Source organism: Ailuropoda melanoleuca, chromosome 2 (assembly GCF_002007445.2).
Source record: "Ailuropoda melanoleuca isolate Jingjing chromosome 2, ASM200744v2, whole genome shotgun sequence".
In the NCBI taxonomy this organism is placed as follows: Eukaryota; Metazoa; Chordata; class Mammalia; order Carnivora; family Ursidae; genus Ailuropoda; species Ailuropoda melanoleuca.
Window position 1 is genome coordinate 88,695,050 of NC_048219.1, and position 14,119 is coordinate 88,709,168.

The 14,119-nt window shown below is 37.7% G+C and overlaps 1 protein-coding gene across 2 annotated transcripts in view; it reads left to right on the forward strand.

Annotated features, from left to right (window-relative positions):
- Positions 1–14,119, forward strand: part of SNX27 (sorting nexin 27) — a 63,962-nt gene that overhangs the window by 13,407 nt on the left and 36,436 nt on the right. For both annotated transcript variants that reach the window (XM_034654280.1, XM_034654279.1), the window contains exon 2: positions 8,635–8,866. In XM_034654280.1, coding sequence (XP_034510171.1) covers positions 8,635–8,866 — 232 coding nt within the window. The remainder of the gene's footprint in view (positions 1–8,634; positions 8,867–14,119) is intronic.

A 14,119-nucleotide genomic window follows, 5' to 3' on the forward strand; every position in this document is an offset into this window, starting at 1 on the left:
GCTAGATGTGGTGGCAGCTACTAGGGTATAACTTCTTTCAGGTCCTCTCAGCTGACAGCAAAAGAATATATGTGTGTATATTAACCCCTGTATATACAGAGGTCTATAAATATTTCTATACATAACCATCTTTATATTAAGTTAAACATGAATTCTTACTGATACTGTAGCTTTACTCCGTTACCATATGGATTTTTTGTCACCCTCCCTTGCAGATCTGTACATTTCCACTTCAACAGTGAGAAATTTGGCTCCCCACGTTCATCATTCATTTACTTAATTGTTCAATTCCAGTATACATGTATAGCAATTGTTAACTTGTACCCTGGGGAAGCAATTTTATCAACTAGAGTATAGTGCAGTCCCTTTTGCCTTTGTCTTACAGAATTCATTCCAGTGTCTTAGGTCTGTACCTTTTCCCCCATCCCCTTCAGTGAGGTTGTTTGACATCCATTTGAAATACGGTTAAATGCTCTTGTCACAGTATGGGATTCTCCCATCCTACTAGCTGATTTTTTAAAAATTTGCATACATTAAGGTTTATTCTTTGTGTTGTAAAGTTCCATAAGTTTTGACAAATGTATAATGTTATGTTTGTGCTGTTACAGTGTCATACAAAATAGTTTCATTGCCCTAAAAATCCCCTGTGCTTCACTATTCACACTTCCCCTCCCTCCACGCCCCTGGCAACACACTGATCTTTGTGTTTTCTGGAATGTCATATAATTAGAATCATACAGTATATGGCCTTTTCAGATTATCTTCTTTCCCTCAGCATATGCATTTAAGGTCTCTCCCCCTACACCATGTCTTTTTGTGACTTGATAGCTCATTTCTTTTTATAGCTGAATATTCTATCGTCTGGATGTACCACAGTTTGGTTTATCCATTCACTTACAAAGCATATCTTGGTTGTTTTCAGGTTTTGACAATTATGAATAAAACCAGTATAAACACTTGTGTGCAGGTTTTTGCATAAATATAAGCTTTCAAGTCAATTGGGTGAATACCTAGTAGTGATTGCTGGATCTTATGGTTGAAACTGTTTGGCTTTTTAAGAAACTGTCAGTCTGTATTCCAAAGTGTCCATACTGTTTTGCATTCCCACCAACAGTGAATGAGTTGCTCTTGTTTCCACATCTTCACCAGCATTTGGTGTCATTAGTTTTTTTGGATTTTAGCTTTTCAAATAAGTGTAGTATCTTGTTTTGATTTGCAATTCTCTAACAATGAATGATGTTGAGTAAATTTTCATGTTCTTTTTTTCCCTAGATTTTATTTATTTGATATAGAGAGAGAGCACAAGCAGGGGGAGCGGCAGAGGGAGAAGCAGGCTCTTCACTGAGCAGGGAGCCTGACATGGGGCTTGATCCCAGAACCCTAGGATCATGACCTGAGCTGAAGACAGACACTTAACCCACTGAGCCACCCAGGCGCCCCACTTTTCATATTCTTATTTGTCATCTGTATATCTTCTTTGGTGAGATGTCTGTTCATATCTTTTGTCCAGTTTGTAATTGGGTTGTTTGTTTTTTTATTGTTGAATTTTAAGGGTTCTTTCTATATTTTGGATACAAGTCCTTTATCAGATATGCATTTTCCATATTTTTCTTCTCCAGGCTGTGGCTTGTTTTTCATTCTCTTAACAGTATCTTTCACAGAGCAAAGTTCAGCCTAGCAATTTTTTTCTTTCATAGATCATGTTTTTGTTGTTATATCTAAAATCTCTTTGCCATATCCTAGATTTTCTCCTATGTTACCTTTTAGAAGTTGCATTTTATAATCCACTTTTTTTAAAAAGAAGATTTTATTTATGTGTTTGACAGAGAGAGAGGTAGAGAGCACAAGCAGGGGGAGCAGCAGAGGGAGAGGGAGAAGCAGGCTCCCATCTAAGCAGGGATCCCGATGCAGGGCTCAATCCAAGGATGCTAGGATCATGACCTGAGCCGAAGGCAGACGCTTAACTACTGAGCCACCCAGGCACCCCATAATTTTGTACTTTTTAAATTGTTGACAAGATTTGCTGTTTATTGGAAAAAGCTCAAACATTTTAGAAACCTTTGGCCATTTACATTCCCTAGTTATACTTCTCTTTTCCTATCAATAAATTAGGTGTTTTATAATGTAAGATGCAAAATGTTATTATTTCTGAAACAAATTCCAAAAAATTTATTTAGTGGTCCAGAGTAGTAATTTTGTGTAGGTGCATCCAGGCTTCACTTCTTTTGGCAATGTTCGGCTTACGCATGTTTGAATCTCTAATCTTGAGTTTAAGGGCAAAGTACAGCCTGATTGCTAAGACAATTAGTCAATAAAAATATTCTCTGACTTGATTGTTTGCCTGAGTAAGATAGCAAGGAGACAGAGTTAGATGAAAAGGAGCCAATCTAAGCCAGTCAGTTGCTTTAACTGCAAACTTAGAAAGGACAGATCTTCACATTTCAAGAGTAATTCCTTGTTTTTATAGTCTGGTGTCTAGTATTGCTGTGTACCCACTAACTGGGCAATGAACCAGTGAAAAGTCAAAGGAAGTGTCTCTCTTCTGATGTGTTGGGGGTCTGTTTTTCTCCAACTTGTGAGTCTTCACCCAATTTCTAAGAAGAAATATTGTGGAGAAAGTAGGGAGGTTGTTTAAAAAGCTTTGGGCAATTGAAGAAATAACAGATATGTAAAATTCTTAAAAACTGCTCATAATTCTAGTCACCCTAACTCTTTTCATATTTTACACATTGTACCTTTTCTTGGGCAAAAGTATTTTATGTGCTCATCATCACAATAGACAGTATTTTGCATTTAACATAGTATAAGGACTTTTCCATGTTATGTTACATATAGTCTTTGTAGATATTTTTTAAGAATAATTGGTCCAGGGGTGCCTGGGTAGCTTAGTCAGTTAAGTGTCTGACTCTTGGTTTTGGCTCAGGTGGTGATCTCAGGGTGGTGAGATTGAGCTCTGCATTGGGCTTGTGTTCAGTGCAGAGTCTGCTGAGATTCTCTCTCCCTCTTCCTCTCTCCCTTCCACTGTGCTCCATCCCATGCTCGCTCAGTTGCTCTCAAATAAATAAAATCCTAAAAATAAAAATCCGGAAAAAGAATTGTATGGTCCATTTGCTAGATGTACTTCAATGTCTTTATTCAGAGTAATCTAAAAGTAGAATAGGGATTATGTTTCACTCTGATGATGGACTACTATTTCACATTTATAAATGAGGATATGTATAATAATTTTTTTAAGATTTAATTTTTAAGTAATCTCTTGATTACTTAAAATGTGGGGCTTGAACTCCCTCACGATCCCAAGAACAAAAATTGCGTGCTTAAAGATTTTATTTTTTATTTTTATTTTTTAAAGATTTTATTTTTAAGTAGTGTGGGACTTGAACTCACAACCCTTAGATCAAGAGCCACATGCCCCACCTACTGAGCCAGTCAGGTGCCCCAGTAATTTTTATTTTTAAATCAGCTGTATTGAGGTTTAATTTACATATGATCAGATGCACACAGCTTAAGTGCAGAGTTTGAGTTTTGACAAAGGCATAGACCCATTTAACCACCACCCCAATCAAGAGATAGAACACTTCCATCATTTCCGAAAGCTTCCTTATGTTCCTTTGCATTCAGTATTTACCCCTGCCCCCAGACAGCCACTGATCTGATTTTACTGTAGAATAGTTTTGCCTCTTCTGGTACTTCAAATAGATGATGGAATCAAATCAATCAGGCCCTTTTCCGTCTCACTCCTTTTGCTCATTGTGTTTTTTGAGATTCATCCATGTTGTTGTGGATATCAGTAATTTGGTCCTTTTTATTGCTGAGTAACAGTCCATTGCATGAATATGCCACAATTTTTTTTTTTTTAATCTGTTTACCTTTTGATATTGGGCTGTTTTTAGCTTTGGGCTATTATGAATAAAGCCTCAGTGAACATTCAACAGCAATTGTTTGTGTGGATATGTTTTCATTTCTCTTGGATAAATACCTAGGAATGGCATTTATTAGGTCATATAGTAAATACATGTTTAATTTTATAAGGAATTGCCAGATTGTTTTTCTTTTATGCTCCCATCAGTAATGTATGAGAATTCCAGTTCTTCTACATCTTTGGCAAAAGTTGGTTTTGCCCTCTTTTTTATTTTAACCATACTTGTGGGCATGTAGCTGCTGTGTTTTAATAGACATAATTGAAAATTATATCATATTGCTTGCAGTTATAGGAATTTATTGTCTATTTTTTTTACAGGCTGCCTCTGAGGGACTAATTGCCCTTTAATTACTTTCTTAAATGTCACAGGGGGTCAAGATAATATTCTGCTTACCACACAGAATGGCTCCTTGCTATGGTGTATTTAGTGATTGGCTCCGTCATGTTTCCATCCATATTTAGTATATACTGAAACTTCCTTCACAGTATACAAATCCTGACTATTTAGAGCTTTTTTTCCTGCTTTTCAGAGTGCTTATATTAGCTTTACAATTTCCCCAGCTGGCTAACTTTAGTTGAACAAGAGTCTTATCTAAAGCCACTCTTATTAGCTAGCTGAAGGCTTCTGATTGGGCTACATTTTGGTCTTGTGTAAAAAATGAGAATTTTATTAAAATTATTAGGTATATTTTTGTAATGCTGAAAACACAGAGTAAGTTTTAGGTATTATCTAGTTACTTAAACAAAATTTTGGTCTTATTTGTGGATTGTTAGAGTTTTTTACTAGCCTTTTTTTCCCCCTCACATTTTATTATGAAAAATTTCAAACATACAGAAAAGTTGAAGGAAATACACAGTGAATACCTGCATACCTACCACCTAGGTTTTATAATTAACATTTGGTTGTATTTGTTTAATCACATATCTGCTGAAAATGTTTTGATAGTGTGTTTAAGCCGTTCCCTTTCTTTATAGAAGAACATAGATGAGTAGGACCCATTGGACAGTAGTTACTTTTGTGTGGTGTAGGACTAGGTGGTTCTCTGATGCAGTGGTCTTATGGAGATGATTCCCTTCTTGTGATGGGTCAGTGTAGGTTGAGAGCTTGATCATTTATTTTCAAATGAATTCCAGCTAGATTATATGACAAAGACAGAAGAAAGGCAAGGGAGATCAGTGATGGAGAGGATTTGTGTCATCAGGAAGCCAATATGCTACTAACCTGCTTGCCCAACTGATAATACTATCACATGAATAGCTATCATTTATTGAATGGGTACCATGTTCTAAAGCTTTATCTCATTTTAGTTCTCATTCTGTTAGCTATGGGTATTATTAGCACCATCTTACGGATTAGGAAACTGAGGTTTAGTGAAATTGAATAATTTATCAATGTCTCATCTGTTAAATGGCACAAATGGTACTCAAACCCAAGTCTGTCTGACTCTAGAACCCATGCTTTGAACCAGAAGTCTACTGCTGGAAGTTTCCTTTATTGCAGAATTTATAGTTTACATTTATGTCTTTAGAATTGTCCAAATTTGGGCCACACTTAATTTGAGCTTGGTATAGTGGCGTTCTTGTGGAAAAGAGGATATCATATAAACATTTTTATGATTGTGAAGGCCTCTTAATTCTTGAGGAGGAAAGGCCCTTTTTGAAATTAAACGTCCTGGGGTTTTTACTGACCTCATTTCATTCTTTGAAGAATGAAGGAATTTCCAGCCTTGTATTAAATTGTGGAATGTATAGCATTCCTTTTATAGTTGAACCAAATAAACATTAGCACAAGTGTGTTTAGAATGTGACACTGGTAGTTCATTCCTGTCTTTCTCTTTTCTTCTTTCTTTCTTTCTTTCTTTCTTTCTTTCTTTCTTTCTTTCTTTCTTTTTTCTCTTTTCTTTTCTTTTCTTTTCTTTTCTTTTCTTTTCTTTCTTTTCTTTTCTTTCTGAGGTTTTTGGGATGATAGTCAATTTGAAGCTTGGTCTTTCTGATAAAGAAGTGAAACTAAGCAAACTCCCTTGCTCCTTGGCTCTTGGAGTAAGCTTCAGTTAAGTTTCTCTGATGACTTTTGGGGCTTGTTTTTTAAGTGACCCAGGAACAGTGTATTCTAACTTGAAAACTGAATAGGTGGAGGAAGTGTGCATTGAAAGCAGTACTGTTCTTAATCTTTCTGGTTAAGAACTTTTGAAGCCAGTGGAAGCTATGGACCCCATACTCGGGGAAAATACGTATATGCACAAATACAGTTATACAGACAAATGCTATAGGTGTTCAGCAACCCCTGGCCTGTTGACAGAATACCCCAGATTAAAGATCTTTTAAAGGGGAAAAAACAGGGGAGCTGAAACGTAAGATTTGAGCATAGTAGTTAAACTTTTTTTAATAAATGTGTACTTCGTAAAATTGATTATACTAACATAAAAATCTTGTTTTAGTATCCAAGATTTTCAGTCTCTTAAAGTGAGTTTTCCCTACTTTGTTAAAAAAAATTTTTAAGGGTATTCATGAGTAAGCTAAGATTCCTTGCGGTAGATGAAGTTCTCTATGTTGATTTCTAATTTTTACTTTTTCAATTTTATTTCTTCTGCTAGCAAAACATTTTCTCAGAACTACTAATAAGGCTAAAGATTTAGATGAAATCCTTTGGCAATCCCCAACTTCAGGTTTCCATTTCTTCTTCAGCCAACATTTCTTCAACAGCTACACAATACTTTCTTATTATACCTTATTATACCTTCTAATGCAAGTGTTCAGGTATTATTCCCAGTGACTTACATGTTTCATTACATTAGTCCTCACAACAATCCTTTTAGAGGCTTATTATTGTCCCCATTTTACAGATGCAGAAAACAATGCTAAGAAAGCATTGTTAATGAAAGAAAGCATTTTTCAAATGAATTCCAGCTAGATTAAAGAAAGCATTAATTGTTAATGACTTAGTTAATACCAGTGCCTGTACCAAAGCCAGGGCCAAGATTTGAACCCATAGCTTCAAAGCCCATTTTTTTCTCTGTTTTACCATCTAGCTCTGTGATCAGAGTTGAGCATTTTTTTTCTGATTACTAGTTTGACCTGATCCAAATTTTAAAAGCCCAAATTTCCATCAGTGGAAGGGGTGTTTTATTTTTTCTATAGCTAGCCAATTGTAAAATTACTGATTTTTTTTGTGTATAAGTTAAATTTAGTTTGTGAAATGTCTAGAGTGCTGATTTTACTGATTAGATTGTTAAACCCAAAAGGAAGGAGGCTTAGCAGGGTGATCTCCTGCCTGTTCTGTTTATATAAATGGATGTTTCAGGGGCGCCTGGGTGGCTCAGTCGTTGGGCGTCTGCCTTTGGCTCAGGGCGTGATCCCGGTGTTCTGGGATCGAGCCCCGCATCAGGCTCCTCTGCTGAGAGCCTGCTTCTTCCTCTCCCACTCCCCCTGCTTGTGTTCCCTTTCTCACTGGCTGTCTCTCTCTCTGTCAAATAAATGAATAAAATCTTTAAAAAAAAAAATAAAAAAATAAATGGATGTTTCAGATACCAGAGTTTGACAGAGACAATTCCAGTGACTGAAAAGTTTGTGGAAGGCCTGTTACTAAACTTAGCATCATTTTCAGGAAGGAAAAATCCCTAATGGTTTGCAACTGAAAAAGAGCTTAACTCTAAAGGGTAGTAGATAAGCTTTTATCACATTGACTAAAGGCCAGCCAGGTGTATGATAGCCATGGAGGGAACCTCCAGGTCAGCTAGCTGCCTAGTGGTTTTTGCTGAGACAGCAGGCAGGGTCAGCATTGTAGGAAGGTAGTTCAGTTTGCTGAGTGAATTTTGTGAAACTCAGCATCTTTCTTGACAAAATTATTGTTCTTCCAAACCTTGTACTTTTCCTAGTTGCAGCTTTTTTATCTAGTGAAACAGGGAAGAGAATGAGTAGGTTGATTTACTATATAACTTCAGATGTAGGTTTTTTTTAGTTTGAACTGATGACACAGGGCTTTAAGTGAGATAGCACAGAACAGAAAGAATAGTAGATAGAATGCTAAGAGGGATTAATTGATATAATTGGGAGGACAAAGGAAGTTGGTTCAGATAATGAAATTTCAAAATTGCCTTTTTAAGAACCAAGTGATAAAAGAAATTATTTGTATGAAGATATATACCACTTAACTCCCAAGGTGATGAAACTTGGTATAAAGGAAAATTAAATTGCCTGATTTGGAGATTTGGGGTGAAATCAGTTACAGATATAAAAATTATCTTGTCATACTTTTGAGTCTTTTCAAATTAAGGGAATGCATTTTGTGAAAAATTTCTTCTAACAGAAATTTTAGGAGGTTTAAAAAGAACTAAGTAGAGTTCAAATGACAGCATTGTTAGAAGGCACTTTGATTGTATTGTATACATGCGTGGTTAGGATGAGGAAATTAGCTTTGAAAGCTTTGTTTCCTCTGCAACTTCACCATGTGCTTTCCTGAAGCTGTGTGTGGGATTCTAGCATAGAGGAAGGGCAGGTCCTCTCACCTGTTTCCATTTTTTCTCCCTGCCATAAATTCACAAACACTTTTTCACGTTATGATCTATAAAAATATAAACAGCTTTTCTGGAACCAGCTAATCTTGATTTTATGGTTCATACTGCGTGACACTGGAGTCGGGGCAGGAGGGTGGAGATATAAGGTGTTTGGACCCTTCTGGTTTATGGGATTTCTTTTTCGCTTTTTCCCCTTAGGAACGGCGTGAATGTTGAGGGGGCGACACACAAGCAGGTGGTGGACCTGATCCGAGCAGGCGAGAAGGAATTGATCTTGACAGTGTTATCTGTTCCTCCACATGAGGCAGATAACCTAGATCCCAGTGACGACTCGTTGGGACAGTCATTTTATGATTACACAGAAAAGCAAGCAGTGCCCATATCGGTGCCCACATACAAACATGTGGAGCAGAATGGTGAGAAGTTTGTGGTGAGTGTCAGCCCAAATCAATCCTCAAAACATTAGCTTTTATTTCCCCCCAGCCTCGTCATTTATGATATATATTAGAGCACTAGAAGTAATCACCGCAACCTAGATCAGTTTGTCTACCAGGAAGATGGGTTCACACATAAATAAAAACACTGATCATAATTTTTTGCAGGGGGTGAAGTACAGTAATGAAGAGGATTTCTATTTCTGCTTAAGTATAATTCCATTTTCTTTCCAGACAGTTTTAAGTTTGCATTTTGGCCTGCTGTAAGCATGTGTTAAGTTGGTTTTATTTGTTTATTCTTTTATTGGTTGCCATATCTCTTTGCTATTAGCAGTCTCTTACTTACTATTGACTCTGCAGAGGTATAGAGGAAGATGAATTTCAGAAGATGATGTCTTCCCAAACTTTTGGGTAATACAGAATTTGTCCACATCAGGACCTACAAATGCCTTACACTCCTCTCCACGTCTTGTTCTTTTTTGTTTTCTTTGGAGATATCTGTGTGAATTATTAACTTGGTTTTCCGCAAGGTCCTAGTTATACTCTGACTACAGTTCACATGAACCCTTCTGTACATTTCCAACCCGTTGCTGTTGTAGATGTGCAGGAAAGCCCACCCTGAGTTCTGGGTGATATGTGCCAGCCCCTTTTTTGAGTACCTTTGCTTGTTCCTCAAAACCTGATAGCTGCTGGTAGCCCAATCTACTTACTTTTTCTCTTGATTGAGGTGTGCTTTTTAGTCTTTGATTATTTGGGGAGTGTTGATATGAGAAATTCATTATTCTTTGTAGAAAGTGCAGTGAGTTCTGTTAGATATTGGCAAACAGACTACATGTGTTTGAACCGCACTGCTGACTAAAGTTGCAGTCTCTGAAACTGGGATTTGTTCCCAGTTTGTATAGGAATGAGCCACAGGACATTTATGATAAATTCTTTTTAGTGGAGAGATGAGAAAAGCAAGCAAAGAATTCAGAAAAGTTCAGAAAGATCAAGTGATGTTCAACTGCATCTTTAATTTAGCTGATGATGATAGCACGCAGCATAGTTTATGTCAGCTTGGTCTATGGATTCTCAGAGCCATTTACACAAAGTTTACAGTTCTGTGTTTCAAAGGTGCTATACTTTGAATCATAAGGCGTGTAAAAAGTAGAAATCAAGGTCAGCTCCTAAAAGTAGAGCAGGTTGGATGTTGAGACCTTTTGGGAATTACCTGAGACCTCTGTAGACTTCAGAAAAGGAATGAAACTACTGATTGTCCCTTTTACGAAAATCAACATTATTGAGCATAAAATTTACCTACATTAACATTCCCCCATGTTGAATGTCCAGCTTCATGAGTTTGGATAAATGTACATAGTTTTATAATCACCATTATCACAATCAAGATACAGAACATTTTCACCGCCCGGGAAAGTTCCCTTGTGACCCTTTGCAGTCAGTCCTCTCCTCATAACCCCATCCCTGTCGACCACTGATCAGCTTCCTGTTAGTATATTTTGTCTTTTCTAGGATGTCAAATCAACAGAATCATATAATAAGTAGTTTCTGGTGTCTGACTTTGTTCATTTAGTATAGTCTTTTTAAGAGTGATACATGTTGCCTGTATCAGTAGTTTGTTCCTTTTAATTGCAATTAATTTTTAATTGGATAAATTTACTGCAATTTGTTTATCCAGTGACTTGTTGATGCAAGTTTGGGTTGTTTGGAGTTTGGGGCTGTTATGACTAAAGCTGCCATGAAATAACATTAATATATGGGGCTTTATGTAGATGTGTGTTTTCATTTCTCCTGAGTAGCTAGAAGTGGAACTGCAAGGTCATATGGTAAATGAAAGTTTAACCTTCTTTTTTTTTTAAATATTTATTTATTTGAGAGAGAGCAAGCGAGCACAAGCTGGGGGGAAAGGCAGAAAGAGAAGGGCAAGGAGAGGGACACGCAGACTCCCCGCCAAGCAGGGAGCCCCATGCAAAGCTCAGTCCCAGGACCCTGGGATCATGACCTGAGCCGAAGTTAGATGCTTAACTGACTGAGCCCCCCAGGCGCCCCTAATCTTTTTTTTTTTTTTTTCAAGATTGTATTTATTTGAGAGAGAGGAGCAAGAGAGAGAGCATGAGTAAGGGGAGGGAGAGGGAGAAGCAGACCCCCCTGCTGAGCAGGGAGCCCGATGTGGGGCTTGATCCCAGGACTCTGGCAAGATTGTGACCTGAGCCAAAGGCAGATGCTTAACCTACTGAGCCACCCAGGCATCCCAGAGTTTATTTTCATGTACTTGTTGACCATTCTTATATTTTCATTGGTAAAGAGTTCAACTTTTTTCCCCAGTTTTAAAAAAAAGATTTTATTTATTTGAGAGAGAGAGCATGAGCCTGAGAGAAAAAGTAGGGCAGGGGCAGAGAAAGAGGGAGAAGTGGACTCCTTGCTGAGCATGGAGCTGATCACAGAGCGTGATTCCAGGACCCTGAGATCATGACCTGAGCCACCCAGGTGCCCCTCCCATTTTAAAACTTAAATTGTTTATCTTCTTATTTTGTTGTTAAGAGTTCTTTGTGTGTTTGGAGTCCTTTATCAGAGAGGTGTTTTGTAAGGTATTTTTCCCAGGCAGTGGCTTGCCTTTTTATTTTATTTTTTATTTTTAATTTATTTTTAATTTTTTTATTATTATGTTCAATTAGCCAGCATAGAGTACATCATGAATTTTTGATGTAGTGTTCAGTGATTCATTAGTTGGATATAACACCCATTGCTCATCACCACACATGCCCTCCTTAATACTCATCACCCGATTATCCCATCCCCTACCCTCCTCCCTTCTGTAACCCTCAGTTTGGTTCCCGGAGTCGAGAGTCTCATGGTTTGTCTCCCTCTCTGATTTCTTCCCGTTTAGTTTTCCCTCCCTCGCCCTGTGGTCCTCTGTGCTATTCCTTATGTTCCACGTATGAGTGAAACCATATGATAATTGTCTTTCTCTGCTTGACTTATTTCACTTAGCAAATCCCTTCCAGTTCCATCCCTGTTGATGCAAATGGTGGGTGTTCATCCTTTCTGATGGCTGAGTAATATTCCATTGTATATATGAACCACATCTTCTTTATCCATTCATCTGTCGAAGGACATCCTTTTTATTTTATTTTTAACAGTGTCTTTCAAAGAACAAAATTTTAAATTTTGATGTCCAGTTTGTCTGTTTTGTTCATTTATGGGTAATTCATGTTCTAAGACATCTGCCTAACCCAAGGACACAGATCTTTTGTTTTCTTGTAAAAGTTTTATAGTTTTAACTCTGTACAAAGACTTTATTTAGGTGTGATTCACATACCAGCAATTGTACACCTTAGGTATACATAATTCAGTGGTTTTTAGTTTGTACCCAGAGTAGTGCAACCATTACCACAGTCAATTTTAGAACATTTTTATCACCTCAGAAAGGCTATACCTTTTAGCCACCATCCTCCAAACCTCCCATCTGCTCCCTACAAATCTTTCTGTCTCTATAGATTTGCCTGTTCTGGATATTCCGTATAAATAAATTCATAATGTGTTCTAGGGTTTATCTGCGTTGTAGCATGTATCAGCCTAGTAACATTCCATTGTCTGGATGTGCCTCATTTAGTTTCTCTCTTCTTCGGTTGATGGACATCTGGGTCATTTCTACTTTTTGGCTGTTAGGAATAATGCTGTTTTGAGTATGTGTGTACAATTTTTTATGTGGATATATGTCTTTGTTTCTCTTAGATATTACGTAGAAGTGGAATTACTGGGTCATATGGTAACTCCTATGTTTTAACCTTTTGAGGAAATGCCGAACTGTTCCCCAAAAGTGGCTGTGTCATAGTTTTCACTCTTATGTTTAGGTCTGGGATCCATTCAGAGTTGATTCTTGTATCAACACTATGATATAGGGGTCAGGATTTTTTTTTTTTTAAGATTTTATTTTTATTTATTTGACAGAGAGAGAACACAAGCAAGGGGAGTAGGCATAGGGAGAGGGAGAAGCAGGCTTACCGAGCAGGGAGCCAGATGTGGGGTTTGATCCCAGGACCCTGGATCATGACCTGAGCTGACGGACGGTTAACGACTGAGCCACCCAGGCGCCCCAGGGTCAAGATTTTTTCCCCCCATATAGATATCCAGCTGTTTCAGCAACCTGTGTTGAAAAAGAATATCTTTTCCCCATTGAAATACCTTGGCTTTATTAAATGTTGAAAAGCAATTGAACATATATATATATATATATATGTGTGTGTATATATATATATATATATATGTATATATATATATGGTTCTGTTTCTGTATCCTGTTCCATTGGTTATGTTTGAACATTTCAATATTTATGTTATTTTGAGGTTGTCTTCTGTTTAGTGTCTTTTCCCTTGAAAAGGGAATAGCCTCCTGGTTCTTTGTACAGTGGGTAATTTTGGATTGTATCTTGCATATTGTGAGTGTTGCATTGTGTAGGCCCAGAGTTGTGTGATATTCCTCTGAAGAATGTTGATGTTTTGTTTTACCTGGCAATTAACTGTAAGCAGTGCCACCTGTGGGCTGTACTTCACGTGTCAGTTCAGTTCTTTCGGACTTTTCTATGCTAGTTGGAGTCTGTTCTCGATGTATATCATTCAGGGAAGGATCAGTATGAGAAGTATGTGGTCTTCATTCACAGAATTAAGGCATCCTTTTCTCTGTTTCTTTCTTCTGGAATTGTCCACTCATTCTGGTGGCAACCATGGTTGCCTAGAATCTTTTCTCTCTTTCCTCCAGACAGCAAAATGTCAGAGTTTCTGTTGGAATTTTAGTTGCCTAAGTTAGGCTGCTTTGTGACTGATGCCCACTATCAGAGCAGACCCCCCTAAAAGCAGGAACTCCTCCCAGCCATGTGGGGTACTCCATGTTTTGACTCCCCTCTGCAGTCTCTTTCCATTCAAGTGTAGTATTCAGAATCCTTCAAGTAATTGGCTTTTGCATTTTGTCTAGAGTTTGTAGTTGTTATCACTGGAAGGTTGGTCTTTAGGGGAATCTTCAGTTCTATCAATTTTTTTTTTTAAAGATTTTATTTATTTATTTGACAGAGACAGCCAGCAAGAGAGGGAACACAAGCAGGGGGAGTGAGAGAGGAAGAAGCAGGCTCCTAGCGGAGGAGCCTGATGTGGGGCTCGATCCCAGAACGCTGGGATCACGCCCTGAGCTGAAGGCAGACACTTAACGAATGCGCCACCCAGGCGCCCCTCAATTTTTTTTTTAAATAGCTGTTGCC